The sequence below is a fragment of the Penicillium atrosanguineum genome, assembly GCF_028827265.1.
Source record: "Penicillium atrosanguineum strain IBT 20685 chromosome Unknown utg000006l_segment0_segment0, whole genome shotgun sequence".
Taxonomy (NCBI): Eukaryota; Fungi; Ascomycota; class Eurotiomycetes; order Eurotiales; family Aspergillaceae; genus Penicillium; species Penicillium atrosanguineum.
The window spans coordinates 2,617,109-2,634,889 of NW_026623138.1; the positions used below are offsets into that span (position 1 = coordinate 2,617,109).

Genomic DNA, 17,781 nt, shown 5'->3' on the forward strand with positions numbered 1-17,781 from the left:
TGCATTTTTGACACGACTCCGAAGCGGGGAACTACGGGCGCGGCCGAGTCTGAGGCTCCAACGGAATATGTAAGTAATGCAATCTTCAAAAGATTAATGGGTCCATTTATTGCCTACATTGAAAAATCCAAAGGTTAGCTTAATGTTGCTGACAACATAAATAATGTTATTCTAATGTTTGCAATATTGTTCTGACCGTCAGGTGTAGCTAGACCAACCTTAGAAGATATATTTTAGATGAGCTTATAAATCGATGGCGACAAATTGATTATGAGTCCGGCCGTGGTTAAAAATGCTTAAAAGAAAAGGCTGGTTCATGAACAGAAAGGAAATGAAGACCGAAACTATGCTTGGAAAAATGCCTGGGAAGAGATGTAGAAGAGTAAAAGAACAAAGTGTTCGTACCCGGTTCAAGTGCTGTTCTATTATCTTGGTCCGCCTGTATCTATGAATGCGATATCTTCAAAGGATGTAACGGAACCCAGTTGCTCGAATTTCCAGCATATTCGAGCCCGTAGGAATATCGAGAGAAGATTCAGCTTCATCGAGTCGCTTGTTCATTTTCGTGTGGACAATGCGAATGATAAGGGCTAGCAGCGCGACAAGAAGAGCAATCACGGCGGTTGCACTGCCACCAGGAATGTATCGAGGGCCTGAGGAGGATGGCCACATATAGCTGCCATAGATTGACGCAGTATTGCCAAACATGTTAGCAATGGCAATAGCAGCAGACCGTTTGACCAATGGCCGGGGGAAAGAGTTGGCCAGCCAGGCAAGTATGATCTGGTAGGCGGAAACAGCACCCATTGGCATCCTAGAATAGTCAGCCAGATGATTCGTCAGGGAAGTCACTGTTTCAGACTCACAGAAACATGGCGAAGAATTTGGCGCCGGTATTGGTCGTAACAGTCGCAATAACACAACCCACGACACTGACAAGCATCAGACAAATGATGTGTAGACTGCGATCGTTCGTTTTGCCCGATGTCCAAGTCACGAAGAGGGAGACGAGGAAAGTGGTAATCCAGACGGGTGCAGTAATCAAAAGTGTCTCAATGCTACCATATCCCAGCGTTTGAACAATAGTCGGAAAGAAGTATTGGAAATTCTGAGAAAGAAGCGAGACGTGCTGGAGCAGGATGAAGAGATAGATGCGGCGGTCGGCAAAAACCATGGCCGGTGCTTCCCTGATGCTGCTCGAGCTGGCATTGTCAGCTTCGCCTGTGTCATTCATAAGACGCCATTGGGCATAGGCTTGTTCCTCATCTTTTAGCCAGGAAGTTGTGGCCGGGTAGTTTGGTAGGAAGATACTATAGATATTAGAACAGCGAGAAAAAGTCCATGTGGGAGAGTACGCTGCTAAAATAGACACTCCCACCGTGATACATCCTTCAATTATGAAGAGCCACCGCCAGCCCGCAACTCCATGTGTGCCATCCAGATTGCCAAGGACTCCAGCTCCAATAAGCCCACCGAAGGCATTAGCCAGCGAGCTGCCGGCATAGAACCAAGCAATGCGGTGGCTCAACTGGTCAAGTAAGCATGGCCTCTACATTAAATGATAGTGAGTGACCGACTTCTTGTCTGGTATACCAACTTGACCTACAATAATGTGTAAATAGAGTAGAAACAAGTAGTTTGGAAGAGATAAGCGTACATCAGCATAACTGCGCCCGGAAAGAAGGGTGCTTCCACAAAGCCGATAAAGAAACGTGAAATGATAAGACCGGTAAATGACTGTGTGGCCGCCTGACACGCAGAGATGATGCCCCTACCAAGCCGATTAGCATGAAAACCGCGAGAATCAGCGAAGTCTTGCATACCAGATAGCCATAGCGATACCAAGAAGCCGTGAGGGTCGAATGCGAGTAAGGAGAATATTAGAGGGGAGCTGCATAAGTAAATATCCGACGAAGAGTATACTCGTGGCCGGATTAAAGTCTGTCCCTTTCATGTCAAGATCCTTCTCAAGAGATACAAGACGTGCCTGGGATAGGTTACTAGATAAACATTAAATTTCGCCCGTGACGGTCTGTTGACAGTAAGGGGTCATACTTGCGATCCAGGAAATTGAGGAGATACATGAGCACCAAGAACGGGAGTAGATGCAAGTCCAAGAACGGGAGTAGATGCAAGTCCACTTTCAGCAACAAAGTGCGAGTCATTTTCTGATGCCATTCTGGACCTTTTGAGGCATATGCCTGATAAAGAGCATCGCCTCTGAGGCCTTGGCCTATATTTTCCACTGTCACCTTGTATTCAATCTGCTCTTCCACGGATTTTGCCATGTTTCCAATGCAACCACCGCTTCTTATGGTGCAAAGCAAACTCATCCTGCAACTGAGGGAGCGTCTCTTATAAATGCACTGGCTATTCAACGGGTTGATGTTGGCTGCTCGGCGCAACTCTGAAGATATGCCAAGCTTTTGGGAGATTGGGAGGTCACCGTGGGGATCGAAAACAAGACAGCACAGAAAAAGCTGCGGCCCTCAGTTCCTCATCAGAATAGTATGATCGAGACGACGGTTAGAACCACGTCAGTTAGCTCATTGCTCATTGCCTGCGGGGAGTATGGAAGAGAATTGACGGGCAACTGTGGATGCACAGGGGAAGCGAGTTCCGCTCGGGGTATCTTAAACCGAAAGCCATTTTGCTTACCGGGGCTCCTAGCAAGTTAGCCTAGTAGTTAGATGGAATGTTTTTCTTATCAGCACTATGCTCATGGCATACTCATGAAATTTGACTATATGTACAAAGATTTGGAAAGACCCAACAAAGGTTATATACAGGGTCTGTGATGTATACGGATGCGCCCATTTAGTGGAGTCTACTTATCCAAACGACCTCTTCCCGCTCGGAGAATGGCCGCGATGGGGAACCAGAATGTGGATGTAGTCTGGGGAGATGCAGGAAGATGGAGAAGACCTTTGCCTTTCTGCCTTACTGCCTTGGAAATATATGTGCCCGATTTTTAAGGCCCCAAAGCCGACCATGAAATGTGACATCACTCACATACCCCACTCCACCAATGGCTTTCGCCATTGTAAAGTCGATCAGATCGGCATCGATGACCTCAGATCACGCTGACCGAGTGGCTCTGAACTATTCATAGAAGCCAAAAAGGTGGAGCATTCGTGGGGCAAACCACTATCCTGACTTGAGCTCAGTAATGACGATATCAAGGACAAACCAACCGGTAGGTGATGCAGGTGATGTTGACTTTCCCTATAAAGAGGACACTCCCTCTCCCACTATTTGGACTTGACATACTCTCCAGCATACCCATACATCTCAACAAACAACTACACATTTACATCATGGATAAACTCTCCGGTCTCGCTTCCAAGCTCGGTGGCAACAAGGGCTCCAACCAGTCTTCTGGACAGGAGGATTATGCTGACAAGGGTAAGTCACTGGCCAAAAGCCCAAAATAATGGTCTTAACATCTCTCCAGGTCTCGATTCTGCCGAGAGTAAGCTCAGTGGCGGCAAGGTCGACCCCGCCAAGATGCGCTCCACCAACGAGAAGATCACCGATACTGGCCGCGACCAGTTCGAAAAGGCCACTGGGTAAGACTACCTATGATAATTATTGTGATTTCTAAACACTAATTGCCATTTCACAATAGAAAAAACGTTCCGGACAAATTTTCCAATTAAATCTTGAATCAGCATAGCAGCAAAGGGATGCGGCTGATATGAACAATCCGCTACCCATCCTGAGACATGATACCCTCTAGGGATTAAACAATTTATGCCCTGTAGTTGCATACAAGATTGATTGTTAATTTTATGACTATGCCCTATCGTAATGTAATGCGTATATTCCGTTAATAATCTAGTAGGTCAGAATCGCTGTAAATGTGACAGTAGGTTTCCGAATCCGGACCCGATACGGCGACCAGTAAGCATGTTGTTCGCCCGACACAGTTGAAGATTAGCACCAATACGCTGCGTCGCCGCTGGCGAGTTGGTTCCCTGATAGGAAGCCAATGCTCGATCAAAGTATTTCTCAGCGGGCTCATACTCCTTTGCAGCGAAGTGCAAGTTTCCTATCATCTCCAAAGTAGCCTGGGTTTCCGGGTTCTTGAGCCCTTTATATTGTTCGACCCAATTTAGATACCGAATAAGCCAAGGCAAAGCCTCAGAAGGTGGGTTGGCAGCGCCATAGTATTGAGGCCTTTGTAAAGCATACATCACACCGATATTGCCCACAATGTCCATGGTCAAGGCATGGTTAGGACCGAGAGCCTCCTCGGAAGATGCAAGAGCTTGGCGTAGGGTTTCAGAAGCCGGCATGTGCTGCTGGGCTCTTGTCAACCCTCGACCGTGTAGTGAGAGAGCGCGGATTGTCAAAGGATGTCCACGGCCAAGGGCAACAAGGAGCTCCTGGTATACCTCAGGCAGCATTTCCAATGCTTGCTGCACATCCGGCTGCAAGGAAATTGGCACAAAAACAGAGTCCCCCCCGTGATTGTAAATCACGTACTCGAGGGTATCCAGGGCCGCTGCGAAAACTCGGATATGGTTATCACCGAGTAGGCGCTTGAGGCTCTCGGTGAGGTTCTGAGCAGTCAAAATTGCATTTTCCCGGCGGCTAAGACAGTTATAAGCCATACCGAGTCGACGTCTAGTGTCCAATGTGTCAAGGTGTCCCTCTCCGATGTTTATCTGTTGGCGTGCGAGCACATTTGCACAGACCGACTCGGACTCTTGATACTTGCCTTGCTGGCACAGGATCTCTGCCATGAGACTCTCAGTCCTCATTGATAGTGCATGCTTGGCTCCCAGAACGCGCTGGACGTTATCCGTCACCCACTCACACCACTCACTTGCTTTATCGACATAGCCAGACTCCAGCTCGATCTCCGCCATGTTGTATCCGACGGAGAGAGTACTGACGTGGTCTGCGCCTAGCGTACGCAGGTGTTCTTGGAAGATCTCATAATCGCTCTTCCGCGCCTCGTCCCAATTACCTCGATTCTTATGTTTTGCCGATTGAATGGACCTTGGGTCAGTATCCAAGGGGTTAAAGATGGCTCCAACAACCCTCTCTACAGGGGCGGGTGACCTGCCTGGAGGCGAGAATGGCCTGCTACTATTAGAATGCATTCGTGGAGGCACTGGAGGAGGACTCTGTCCAGTTGCTAGATGCGGCTGTTGTTGTGGTATGAATCCGTGTTCAGATAAAACGGCCCGGTCGACCAGTTGCTTAATGTTCCCCTTAATGAGGCGGTACATGGGGCCTCGTGAACCAACTTTGCACATTTGCGAGTGATCTGCATCGAGTTTCAGTTGAGTCTCCCGAAGCCCCGATAAGCCGAGAACAGCCGATTCTTCGTTGACAACCAGCTATGCGAGTTAGTATAACCTGACTCGTCTCATTCCCGACTGGGCCACCAGGTCACCTACATGGCTGATAGACGCCGGCCCAGCACCTCCAAACTGCACCTCTTTCCCTTCGATAAAGCTGACTACATAGTAGTCCTCCAGCTGATGTCGAAATCGGTCGCTCATCTGTCTCGTGAAGAGTGAGTTGTGTTCAAGGCAATCGAGAAGGTCGTTACTGGCGTGTCCTTTGGAAACAAAGCGAGCAATTCCAGCGGCAATCTTGCCCAGCTCTACAGCTTTAGCACCTCTGTTTTTAGTGAAAAATTGTTAGCTCACTTGTCGAAGATTTTGAGAGTCCACCTGGAGACATACCTGTGAGGAGTTCCAAAAAACACCAGACCGGAGGTGGCACTGCGGATAGAACCGTATTTTGGATCCTCCTTTGCATTAAGAAGAGCCTGTAACCAGAAATCTTGTCAGACCAGATTCCACAAGCTACTTCCACAGGGCGGGTCCATCAAACCTGTTTAATGACTAGCCCTCCCAGACTATGCCCGATAAAGATGATATTCGGAGGTGGAGAATTCTGCCAAATAGATATTGATTAGGACCATTCTTTCTAATTCGGGTATCTTACTTACGAAATGTGGGCTTCGTTCCAAATCTAAGAGATTCAGTAATGTGTTCGCATGGTCCTTGATGCTCGCAGTGGACATCGTCTGCGGGTTCGTGACATTCGCATTGTAGCCATAGACGAAGACTCGAGCGTAGGATATGTCATCTGCAAGGAAGTCCTTGGGCCAAAATTTCCCGTTTGCGTGCGTCCATGTCTCAAACGGATGATCGTTGCGACCTCGAGGATTGAGACCGTGAACAAATATAATGCTGCGTAAAGAAGGTGAGTTGGGATCAATATGAACGGTCGCTTCCCTTACTCGATCTTGTGAGAGTCTCTTGGAGTATGAACTTCCTGTAGGAATGGAAACTCATGCTCTGTCGAATCCTATGCCAAGTGCCAGGTGAGTTTCATGACTATGCATTGTCATATTTCAGAGGAATAATCGTACCATCTCAATCCCAAAACTCACAGTGAGAGTATACAAATCAACGAGGCTTGACAAAAAGAACTTTTTTTTCTCGAGCCCTGGGCGAGGCTACCTGCACAAGAATACGAGCATGGTACACCCGGGCGTCTGACAGGGTCTTGGCAAGGAGACACGCGACGAAGGCACTGGAGATCAGCCAATAGTTGACACGGATTCGTAGGATTCGTCTCGCCAGGAATTGCCCTAAGACTACGGCTGGGGCGTTTGGAGCCCCGGTTGGCCGGAGATCCCGGTGGGCTGCCTTGGCAATGACCCTGCATGTCTCTTGATGCATTCATCGGCTACATTGGCAGATTGGAGTTAGACTGATGTTTCAGAAGCAATGATGATTTCTATGCTCGAAGCCGATCACTATCAGGGTTGGTTTCATCTTCCTTGAGAGTCAGGTTCTGAAGACATGGAGCAAAGAATAGATTGCCACGCCAGGCCCCCATCGCTGTTCGTGAAACGACCAGTGCCCACAGAAATAGAACAACCGTACTTAATAACTGCACTCGCCACACTGTCAGTAGTTGATGAATCAGTTTCAGTGATGCTGAACGTACCGTGCCAAAGACCTTGAAGAACATGAGATCTAGCTCAACGCCCAGCTCCATAGTATTGGCAGCGTAAACACCAAGTGGAAAGGTAAAGCCCCACCAGCCCATATTGAATGGAAAGGGAGAACTATATAGAACGGTTGCTAATGCAAAAACAAGCCAGATAAGGCCGAAGCTCCACATGAGTAGCGAAATGAAGACTCCTAGAACATAGGCCATAGGGCCTGCAATGGGATCGAGGATGTCGGAACCCTGAAAAAGATCCCGAGCGACCTTTCCTATATAGATGATACTGTGACTGGTCGGCATTGTTTCTTCAAAGACACTGAAGGATACACCTTACCCGAAGCCACCAAACCCCAATGGCCCCAGTGGCAGAAAACAGCTGACGATAGTCTCTCGTGGAGGCAATTTGTGGACCGCTAGTCGCTGGTAATATATGACAAGCACCATGATTGCCAGAGGGGTGCCCATGCCCCAGAGTATGAAAGACACAAGAAGCGTTCCTACTGCATGCTGCTTGTTGGGCAGGATGTTAGCTACCTCGGCGCCAGCCCCCGCCGCCACAATCGTGGCCGCAATGGGCAATAGCTGCAGGGCAGTAATCCGATCTAAAGAGGTGATGTAGCGCTGTGAGATTCTGATTTTCATTAGTTAACCCAGAATTTGCGTGTCGCGAGTGGTTTACTCACAAGATAAACGAGAGGGAAAGGGTCACTGAGGCGGCGGCCACAACGTCCACTATCCACAAAGCCCATACAAATGACGTCGCCCATTCTCCCCAGCGCGGAACACAGATGACCACCCACATCTCGATGAGTGTAGCGAGCCCCATAGGTACCGTTGCCAAGAATAATGAGTTTGTCGGATCCCGAATCATCACCCGCCAGATCTCGGGATATAATGTGTATCGCAGAATTGACGTAACAAAGGCTAGCGCGAAGACGACGACGTTTAGAACAAAAAAGACGATTGATAGATAATGAAGAACAGGCTTATGAAATGGAACCGAGTTCATTAGTACCGAGATGACACCGGTGCCCATGGTCACGGCGAACCATCTGTGATGTCCATCTTAGCGGAGAGTTCGACGCGTCATAAAGGGAGAGCCGCATACGAGGGACTGAAGTTGCGGACCACTCGTCGCCAGCCGACATTATATTTTACAGGTCCACTGACCGGGGATTGGTCTACTTGATTCGGTGCCATTTTTTGAAAAACATTGGTGAAAGTGATTTCGCAATGTTATAAATACGAAAAGACGCTGAGGCGGGGTGGGGTTTTAGGGAAAGTGACCCGCACTGCGGATGTCGCCGATCCCCTGAAAACGATTGCCCGTCAATTCCGTTGAGCTTGAATCCTGTGGAAAATCTTGTGCACAGATCCTAACCGTCTATGAGACAATGATAACGCCAAAAATGATATCCTCTGAATGATATCATCTAGTTCTACCACGCGCCAACGATACCCGCAATCGGAATGTCAATGCCCGTCGTGTAGGAGCTCGCGTCACTCAGCAAATACACATATGCACCACCAAGCTCTCGAGGATCTGCCAGACGCGGCATACCCCCATAATATTGCATCTTTATATCCCAATCGGGCGACTTTTCAACATAGTAAGTCATGGCCGTCCGTACGAAGCCTGGGCTGATGCTGTTAACGCGAATGCCGTGGTGACTCCATTCCATAGCGAGGGTATGGCACATATTGCGAACTTTCGTAAAGAACATGTCAGCTTAGTCTTCTGATTGGACTCGTAATGGTGCTTTCACATACCGGCAGCCTTGGTGGCACCGTACGGTGCAGATGGAGCGGCCTACAAAAACAATATCAGTCTGCTGTATGAGAACTGGGGCCATCAATACTAACCCTGTTAGGTCGATAAGAAGTCATGCTAGAAGTCATAACGATAGAGCCCTTAATGCCGAGTTCTATAAACTTGCGAGCGGCGATCTGAGCGCAAAAATAGGCACCGAAGACCTGAATTATGTAATTATGTGTGAGAAGTAATTCCACACTGAGAAATATAACCTGAGCCTACATTGAGATTGAAGAGCTTCTCCAACTCGGGCCGCTCGAATTTGAGGGCAGGTTGGTGCTTGGTCATGCCAGCATTGGCTACTAGACCGTCGATGCGGCCTGTCTCCTCAACGACCTGGTTAATGGCCTTCTCGACACTCTCCTCGGTGGTGACATCGGTCTGAACAAAGCGGAAATTGGGATATTGTTTCTGCAAAGTGAAGAAGTCTTCACCCGGTTCCATCAGGTCGAAAGAATATACCATCTTCGCCGAATTGGCTAGGCAGACTTCCGCGATACCCAGGCCAATGCCTCGGTTTGCCCCTGTGATAGCAACGACCTTCTTCGCAAGGGTAACTTGCCAATTGAAGTCAGATCCAGGCATTGTATTGAGGTAGGGAGCAGGTGCTGTTGAATTGGCGGCGTCGGACGCGACAGTCTCTGTGGCAGCGGGAGGCATACTTGCGGTGACTGAAGTAGAAATTTCCTTGAGGGACGAAAGATGATTAACGAACAGCACAAAGGGACCAGGCAGTTTTAAAAGCCACTGGCCGCTTAAACACCTCGCAGAATAATCCTTTGTACTCGTCTTCCCGCTATGACCACTATGATCCACTTCGGCCATGTTCGGATCGGCGTGGAGAGCATCGGCTCGAGGCACAACGCGAAGCGAGCTAAGTCAAACAGACGTCATCGAGCCCTCCTTGACACCTGAATACCCAAAGGTATTCTTGGGACTTCCTAAAACATTCAAGGACGACCGGATTTCGTGCAAAAGTAAACTATTAGCGTGTTCGAACATTCGAAGTGACATTAAGCAACTTTTTCACTTTGGTTAGATCATAATTTGTTCTAAAATGAGGCCACCGTTTTTTTCATCATATCATTAGTTCATGCGGGGAAGCTCTCATTATATTTTTACCTGAGGGTGTTTCGAGTGAGCTACAAGCACTTATAGAGCACCGATGCCTCGAGACGATGTCAAGTGGACCTTCACCCTTCCGAGTGCCACGGGCCGAGGCCATTCACCAATGACAGCGTGCAGCAAAACGCGGGGAGCATGGGGAGATGGACCGTTCATCCCCAGAGCTAGCATCAAACAGGCACTCGGGTTATGTCTGCGGTATGGGATGATGGATACTAGTCCCTCATTCCGTCATTTCAAAGTTGTCCATGGTGCGAGCGGCGGCGCAGGTGCGCAACCACACCCCGTGCCAGGAAACTAGAAAGGGGCACATAAATATCCGGCATTACAAGCAAGCAATGTGCTATCATTGCGATTGAACACATTTTGCCGCAGCCTCTCTATGTCGAAATTTATACCAACCATGGATTCCACTGATCTCGAGGATAATACCAAGAATGACATTTCCTCCAAGGAGATTGAACATGCCAGCATTCAAGAAACACTAACCTTTACCCCCGAGGAAGAACAGGCACTGGTCCGTAAGATTGATCTTACCCTTCTGCCGACAATATGGATCATGTACCTGCTGTCTTACTTGGATCGCACAAAGTATGCGGCCTCATCGTGCGCTCTCTCCAAGACTGGTCCACTAACAATCTACCAATGCAGCATCGGAAATGCAAAGATATCGGGCATGGAAACAGATCTCAAACTAAATTCCAACGATTATTCAATTGCTTTAGTAGTATTCTTTGTTGGTTATGTGGCTTTCGAAGTGCCAAGCAAGTTAGTCAGGATGCACTCTTTCCTATGCAAGACCTCTAACCATATCCAAAGTCTCATTCTAGGTCGCACACGGCCGTCGCTCTTCCTTCCGGGAATAATGGTCATTTGGGGGCTACTTACATGTCTTATGGCAGTAATCAAAGATTTCAAGCACCTCATTGTGCTTCGAGTCATCATTGGATGCGTTGAAGCCGGTTTCGCTCCCGGCGTTCTTCTCGTCCTCTCATCGTGGTACAAAAGAACCGAACAATCCAAAAGGTTTGGCGTATATATCTCAGCAGCAATTCTGTCAGGGGCATTTGGAGGGTTACTCGCTGCTGTTATTGTTGACAAACTCGAAGGTGCATATGGAATCAGAGGATGGCGATGGTTATTCATTGTGGAGGGTGCTGCAACAATTGGGGTTGCGTTGATTTCTCTTTTCATACTTCCTGACTTCCCTGCAACATCCAGGCGCCTCTCAGAACGAGAGAGACACATTGCAGTCGCTCGTCTAGTGACCGAGAACGTCACTGCCGTTACTAATGACAGTGAGCACCTGAGCAATTGGGAGGCCGTCAAGGTGTCTGTGAGGGACTGGCGTACCTGGGCCTTTGTTGTGGGCTACATGGTAATCACCACTCTTTCAACCAATCTGAATTTGCCTCTGACTACTTGGTAATATAGGTTATCGTTGGCTCAAGCACGCTAACCTATTTCTACCCGACCCTGATCAAGGGTCTCTTTGGCGATGCCTCAACGGAGAAGATCAACTATCTAACAATCCCAATTTATGGTGTAGCGTTTGTTTGCACTGCCATCACGGCTTACATCAGTGACAAGGTTCCAAGCTGGAGGGGGTTGATCATTGCTGCGTGGCTAGCCTTCTCACTGGCATGCTCCATTATCGTCTGTGCAGTATACAACTATACGGCTAGATATGTTCTACTCGTCCTGATGGCCACTGGTCTTTGGGCCACAAATGGAGGAACATTGGCCTATGCATCATCAGCCTTTGCTGGATTGCACCCACAGGCGAGAGGCGTGAGTTTGGCCTTGGTCAATGCCTTGGGAAATCTGGCCCAAATATATGGCTCGGTGAGTTCCTCTCAACGAAAATACTGGACTTTGGAAGATACTGATTAGGGTTTCAGTACCTGTTTCCGGATTCCGATACCCCCAAGTACATTATGGGATTTTCCGTGATATCGGCCATGCTGGCATTGGGCGTTATTGTCTTCCTATTATTGCACATCTGGTTTCGTCGTCGCGCTAGATTTTTACTGGATGAGTGATACCACCTCCACATTTGATGTACCTCCACATTGTAGAAGGTGGTGCCACGTTCGCACATGTGTATACCTTCCGACACAAATGAATCCCTCGCCATATGAGTCGAATCAATCGTCTTGGAAGTTTGAAAGGTTTTAGAGATCTTTACGCATCGTCAATAGATAATTGTTTGTCTCAGAGCCCAAAGACCAATCATTATGACTTCCATGGCTCCACAATGGTGAGTCCCAAGTGATATGAGGGTTGAGGATACCAGCATGCCTCACAGAACAATGAATGCAGATTCGGGCCTTGACTTTTAAACAAGGATGAAGACATAGTTGATGAACCAATGTGTCTATAACATAAATTTAGTATTATTTCTAGGATGCCTCAGTCGACTCGGGTGTACAATGAGAAATGACCTATCAGTGAAAATAAAGAAGTAAGCCTCCATTTATGATTGCCTAGAAACAGCTTCCGTCATAAATGCTTCCCAGATAACCTATGCTGAAAGATAGTTCTCAAAGTTTATGGTTAAATAGGAAAGAATATGCTTAAAGATGGTACAGGATCGTAGGGGTCTTCGACTTGCAGCTAGAAACACAATGGCGTTGGAATTGATGCAGCGTAGGGTCCCCACCCCTTTGCCATGATTCTGAGAAGAACAGTCCCTTATCTTAGCAACGGTAATCATTCCTTCGTACGAATCAGCAAGGACGAGAGCTAGATGCGAAGCGACAATTGGCTACCATGGTTATGCTTTGTCGCCTTCAGCTGTGGCATGCAGAAAATTCATCCCTGCCATATTCAATCTCAAGTTCCTTACGCAGAGATATTAGGGGCCAGTGTACTCGCTGCTGACAAGTATCAAGCAGATTCAGAAGACTCAGGCGTTCATGTGGAGTATAAACACACATGCCAGCTGGTATGAATTAGTGAATGAGCCCTAGTCATTTGTACGCACACTGACCTCCAAATAAGCATTGAAGGGAAACAATGCTTGCTGGATGATCTTGTTCATCAATTGTTCGAGCAATTCCACATATCGTATTGACGGACATAGTCAAAAGCTTTTGTGCAGCTCGGTAATCTTCAAAGCCACCAGTGGAAGGGCGATTGAGAATTACCAAAATGCGAGCAAGGCTGTAGATTTGTAAAGCCGCAGCGTAAGGCGAGGGATGAACCCAGATGGGGGGAAATGTGTCGGTGTGAGAAACTATAGGAAGAGAGTTATACTCAGAGGGCAGATGATCGTACCATTCCTGAAGCAAATAAAGCAGCTCACTGCCACGTCCAAGGCGCCGGGATAAGTCCGAGGTATCTTGCTCCTCTTTCGATGCATAATTGACACATTGCGCCAGTAGGAACGTGGCACGGCTTGCGAGCTCACTGGAAGTCAGTATTGATAGAGGTTTTTTTGGCTGCCAGAAGCTGAACACACGACGTCGCTCACGCATCGCAACCCAGACATCTTGTCGGAGCCAAGCCCACCAGACAGCTTGTCGCAGGCCACCCGATTCCCCATCATTGTCTTGGAACCGTTGTATCCAGAAAACACCTTTCAGATGTCGCTCCCAATCCTGATTGGACCCATCAATCATCTCGTAGGTGCTGATGAGAATGGAGGTTGCTATCACTTCATGGCTGCGAGCGTAGGAGGGATGACGCATAGCTTTGTTCAAGTAATGAAGAGTTTCAAAGTAGTATTGAACGGCCAGGTTGCGATCAACGGTGTATTTTTCGAATCCCTCAGAGCCATCTAGGTCAAGAGACATGTGACGTGCGGAGAGTGCAAGCAGCGCTCTCATTAATCCCAAATTTCTGAGAGCTAGATGCGGTACCACCGATGAGAAGTGTTTCACTTGATCATAGAAATCGAGCCACTGGCTAGAAACTCGCACAAAGTGCGTGAAAAGCCGATGTTCAAGATTGGACAAGGTTATTGGAGCATCGGTGGTCCACGATGACGGATCATCGCATATTGTGTTGTCTGTTGTCGTTTGTGAGACGAGTCGTTCTTCGGCTTCTGGGTCTCTCCGAAATGCAGCTGCATAAAAGCTTTCACGTTCCCTTGGATTTCGTGGTTGTAGATTGGAACTGTTTTGCGGATCTTCCTCTTTGACCTGGCTCTGCGGAAATTGCCGCGGTGGTGATAGTAAAAACCGATCATCGGCGTTGGCAGCGTCTTGTGCCAAGAGCTCGAACCAGCTGAGAGGTGCTACTCTCGTAGAAACGGAGCTTTCGGTCCCCGGCGAGGGAGCGTACCCATACGCTGATTGCGAGGAAGTGAGAAAGGGCGAAGCTACATTGGCCTTCTCTGATCTCGTTATTGCAGGAAGACGTCTGTTGTGAGATTCAACATCATGAAGAGGCTGCTCCTGGTCACAGGCATCAACTAGCACCCGCAGAGGCTCATGGATGGCCACTTGATCATTGTCCGGCGATTGAGACGCATTTATCGTGGAGGGACAGCTGCGCGAAGGGTCCTGAGATCCATAGACGCATGGACGCTGTCCCTTTGCACAGGGTCCACACTGGGGCTGGACCTGTAGATCTACTTAGCATCCTGTTTCTCATGTCTACCATCGGACTGGGAAGCAAGGGAGGTCCGCCTACCTCGTCACACTTGACATGTCTTCTCTTGCAGATAACGCTTATCTTGACTTCAGTGGAAATTCTCCAAAATTGAAAGCGCGCACATACCAGCCTGTAGTTGCCCGTAGGCCGCGTCCCCGTGATTTCCTTCTCGGTCGAACTGCTTGGGCTTTACCCATCGTCACGCGGGAAAAAAACCGGGGAGATTCGCATGGTGGGTTTGAGCGCGTCGCGAGGCGCACACGTTAGCGCCCCTTTCTCGACGAATGAGCGGGATACATTCATTCCAGTGGAGAACCCCCGCAGCGTGTAGCCGAGAGGCCGGTCGCAACACGACGCTGCAGCCATCTTGAAAGTAACGGAAGTGCTACCGAAGTGCTCATAGATGATGAGTCCATATGTAGAGCCCAACTTCCTCCCGAACAGTGAACATTTCTATTCTGAAAGTATGATGGCTCTGTCAAAAATCCAATATCCCCAAAGTTTCTCGTCAAGACATCTGGACCGTCTCGAGGCATGATCGCCCTGAACCCGGAGCAAATCTCCAAGGCTGGACCATGTGGGACTGCAACTCGACACGGGGTCAAATAACGGTTCTCCTCAATTAGAGAGTCTCGGCATATAAATCATGCATGATTGCGCTGCCACGTAGCTGCCAACACAGTTCAATTGTTTCAGTCGTGCGGTACTAGGAACCATGAGCTGGCGAAACAGTAATCAGACGCACCAGATCTTGACTGCGGCCGAAAAAGGCACCTACGGCGTCCTAGCAGCAATTGTGTAAGTGCTATGTATCGAAGTGGACTGGGTTTCATCCACTGACCTGGGTCAGATATAATGTCGAGCACATTACGGCGTTTGTGCAAGCTGCTGAGCAGCGGCGGTCCCCCTTGATCATTCAGCTCTTTCCATCCTCCCTCAAACAAACCCCTTCCCTTGTATTCGCTGCCGCGGCCGCGGCCAAGTCTGCATCCGTCCCTATATCCATTCATTTAGACCACGCACAGGACTATGATCAAATTAAATACGTGGCGGACAACCTTCCATTTGACTCGATTATGGTCGACATGAGCCACTATGAGAAGAAGGAAAATTTGGAAAAAACTCGAGTTCTGCGCGAGTATTGCCACACACGAAGGATCTCCGTCGAGGCCGAGACCGGCCGGATCGAAGGGGGAGAGGATGGAATAATGGATACAGGAGACCTTGGAGGTAAGGTCACAGACATGCAAAATGGGCTATGGCATCTAATGTTTTTCTAGGGATCCTGACCAACTCAGAGGATGTTGAGGAATTCATTGAAGCTGGTATTGATTTTCTGGCCCCAAGTGTCGGCAATCTTCACGGCGACTATGGGTCACGGGGGCCACAGTTAGATATGGAAAGGTTAGTAGGTAGACACTTGTGGGAATACAATGACGCTAAATTGGGCTTGTTCAGGTTAGAACGGATTTTTAGCACGATGAACGGTCGAGTTCGTCTTGTGCTGCATGGCACCAATGACTTTTCTCCCGAATTGACCCAGGAATGTATCAGGGCGGGAGTAACCAAGATCAACGTTAACAAGCTTGTTCTGGATCCATGGCTTGACAACCTGCGGGCTAATGCAACTAGGCCTTTTACCGAACTTATGAGCCAGGGTATTCTTCTTTTAGCTGAGGAGATGGAAAGGTGGATGGACATTGTTGGCAGTAGTGGAAAAGCATAGATGAGACGCCTTCCACCAGCGAAAGTTGAACCGAAGAAGGTTCGAGTAGATTTTGTATCCATTTATATATCACCTTAACAATATTTGCTGTGTCGAATTATTTTTGAAGAAATACATAGAAAGTTAGATTGAAGCGGCCCTTACGCGACAACTAAGCGAGTAACTAATTTGAAATATGCAGAAAAACACGTGTGCAATCACGCTCAAGAAAAAGGCATTTCCTCTTACTTAAACGACTGGCCATCCACTGGAAAAGTCAATCGCGTTCCATCCGAAGAGTTTATCGCCATCTGCATAGCCAACGGTTGTGTCAACGTAGTGGTAGTAAAGAACCGGACCGAGACTTGGGTCGTCATATACTCCTCTGGTTACAATCAGCTGATGCTCAAAATGGCATCCCAAAGAAAATAATTAGAGTATAGATTGACTTACTGCCCACCGGGACCATAGACCGTACTGTGGCTTGCCAGTACGGTTGTGCCTCCACTATTGGTGCAAGCAGTGCCATCGGCATCGACCTAATGAAAAGCGAGAGAGATGTGATTAGTGGAGCTATCTGAAACACGATAAGAGCGACTTACAAATGCGCCAGTTGCGGAAGTCGATCGACAGACTTTGATCTTATACTCCTCTCCAGTAGCAGGCCTCGATGTGTCGTAACCACAGCAAATACCAGAGGAAAAGAAGAGGTAGTAGTAGCTTCCATACTTATACATATAGGAACCTTCCTCAGAATGGGTACCGGTCGCGTTGTAGGCCAGATTGTATGAGGAAGAGGAGGTCTTTGTCGCGGCAGAGTTCATTGGCACCTGATAAATATCATGCCAGAAAGAACCAAAGTTCATGTAATAGGTGCCATCAACATCAATCAAGTTCCCGTCAATGGCGTTGTATGACTTTGAAGACGAGGAAACAATTCCAGTGGAACCGTGATCGGTCCAAGACCCTGACTCCATGGTCTCCGAGGTTGCCAAGCCGATGGCGGAGTCCTGCGACCCGAATGCAGATACCGAGTAATAGACATAGTAGAGATCATCGACGATATGTGCGTCTGGAGCCTGGTTTTTGGTCAACCGTTTTATTTTGGAAGCACTAACCTATTGGTAAATGGGGAAAAAGGATGTATCTCGGCTGAACTCACCCACAGGTCGGTATTGCCAGGTAAATCAATGGAAGACCCATCTGGCAACATAGATCCAATGGCCGTCCAGGGTCCCTTGATAGACGACGAGCTCGCGTAAGAGATCTCGTTGCCCGTAGAAAACCGAAAGTAAAGGTTGTCAGACGATCTCTGGATCAACGTTGGGTCATGAACATTGCAGGCCCCTGAACAACTGCCAGGGTTTGCATACCCGCGTACCAGAGCCGCGAAAAGGGCCACAGGTTTTATAAAACCCCGAGAAATAATTGCCGGCATGAAGAAAGCGTAGAAACGAGGCTAAGGAAAAGACTTGATGAAAAAGAGCGGACTCTTCATTGTAAATAAACGGCTCTTTATCTACAAAGCTCAGCTTTGAAGGACAAAGGCCCATTC

General features: G+C 48.3%; 8 protein-coding genes across 8 annotated transcripts; 3 read left to right on the forward strand and 5 right to left on the reverse strand.

Moving 5' to 3' along the window:
* Nucleotides 1-462: 462 nt before the first annotated feature.
* N7443_008138 (uncharacterized protein) lies at nucleotides 463-2,288 on the reverse strand (the record flags this gene model as incomplete). The annotated part of the gene is made up of 7 exons (XM_056888194.1): nucleotides 463-814; nucleotides 867-1,310; nucleotides 1,356-1,528; nucleotides 1,578-1,602; nucleotides 1,658-1,771; nucleotides 1,824-2,000; nucleotides 2,056-2,288. 7 exons carry the CDS (start codon nucleotides 2,286-2,288, stop codon nucleotides 463-465), a joined length of 1,518 nt encoding a protein of 505 aa, XP_056739885.1.
* A 1,029-nt stretch (nucleotides 2,289-3,317) lies between these two features.
* N7443_008139 (uncharacterized protein) lies at nucleotides 3,318-3,659 on the forward strand (the record flags this gene model as incomplete). The annotated part of the gene is made up of 3 exons (XM_056888195.1): nucleotides 3,318-3,405; nucleotides 3,455-3,569; nucleotides 3,629-3,659. The coding sequence occupies 3 exons, from the start codon at nucleotides 3,318-3,320 to the stop codon at nucleotides 3,657-3,659; spliced, it is 234 nt and encodes a 77-aa protein (XP_056739886.1).
* Nucleotides 3,660-3,845: 186 nt separating this feature from the next.
* On the reverse strand, nucleotides 3,846-8,184 carry N7443_008140 (LipA and NB-ARC domain protein; the record flags this gene model as incomplete). The annotated part of the gene is made up of 11 exons (XM_056888196.1): nucleotides 3,846-5,351; nucleotides 5,412-5,637; nucleotides 5,703-5,788; nucleotides 5,854-5,916; nucleotides 5,972-6,215; nucleotides 6,266-6,323; nucleotides 6,789-6,924; nucleotides 6,982-7,267; nucleotides 7,319-7,615; nucleotides 7,668-8,036; nucleotides 8,093-8,184. 11 exons carry the CDS (start codon nucleotides 8,182-8,184, stop codon nucleotides 3,846-3,848), a joined length of 3,363 nt encoding a protein of 1,120 aa, XP_056739887.1.
* A 239-nt stretch (nucleotides 8,185-8,423) lies between these two features.
* N7443_008141 (uncharacterized protein) lies at nucleotides 8,424-9,457 on the reverse strand (the record flags this gene model as incomplete). The annotated part of the gene is made up of 4 exons (XM_056888197.1): nucleotides 8,424-8,692; nucleotides 8,755-8,794; nucleotides 8,848-8,958; nucleotides 9,020-9,457. 4 exons carry the CDS (start codon nucleotides 9,455-9,457, stop codon nucleotides 8,424-8,426), a joined length of 858 nt encoding a protein of 285 aa, XP_056739888.1.
* Nucleotides 9,458-10,325: 868 nt separating this feature from the next.
* On the forward strand, nucleotides 10,326-11,964 carry N7443_008142 (Cysteine desulfurase; the record flags this gene model as incomplete). The annotated part of the gene is made up of 5 exons (XM_056888198.1): nucleotides 10,326-10,513; nucleotides 10,574-10,690; nucleotides 10,742-11,300; nucleotides 11,357-11,767; nucleotides 11,824-11,964. 5 exons carry the CDS (start codon nucleotides 10,326-10,328, stop codon nucleotides 11,962-11,964), a joined length of 1,416 nt encoding a protein of 471 aa, XP_056739889.1.
* An 815-nt stretch (nucleotides 11,965-12,779) lies between these two features.
* On the reverse strand, nucleotides 12,780-14,887 carry N7443_008143 (uncharacterized protein; the record flags this gene model as incomplete). The annotated part of the gene is made up of 5 exons (XM_056888199.1): nucleotides 12,780-12,801; nucleotides 12,860-12,866; nucleotides 12,915-14,490; nucleotides 14,648-14,651; nucleotides 14,715-14,887. 5 exons carry the CDS (start codon nucleotides 14,885-14,887, stop codon nucleotides 12,780-12,782), a joined length of 1,782 nt encoding a protein of 593 aa, XP_056739890.1.
* A 349-nt stretch (nucleotides 14,888-15,236) lies between these two features.
* Nucleotides 15,237-16,247, forward strand: N7443_008144 (class II fructose-bisphosphate aldolase; the record flags this gene model as incomplete). Its single annotated transcript, XM_056888200.1, has 4 exons — nucleotides 15,237-15,319; nucleotides 15,372-15,751; nucleotides 15,802-15,925; nucleotides 15,980-16,247. The coding sequence occupies 4 exons, from the start codon at nucleotides 15,237-15,239 to the stop codon at nucleotides 16,245-16,247; spliced, it is 855 nt and encodes a 284-aa protein (XP_056739891.1).
* Nucleotides 16,248-16,475: 228 nt separating this feature from the next.
* Nucleotides 16,476-17,664, reverse strand: abnA (putative extracellular endo-1,5-alpha-L-arabinase; the record flags this gene model as incomplete). The annotated part of the gene is made up of 4 exons (XM_056888201.1): nucleotides 16,476-16,611; nucleotides 16,680-16,765; nucleotides 16,829-17,305; nucleotides 17,389-17,664. The coding sequence occupies 4 exons, from the start codon at nucleotides 17,662-17,664 to the stop codon at nucleotides 16,476-16,478; spliced, it is 975 nt and encodes a 324-aa protein (XP_056739892.1).
* Nucleotides 17,665-17,781: the final 117 nt, after the last annotated feature.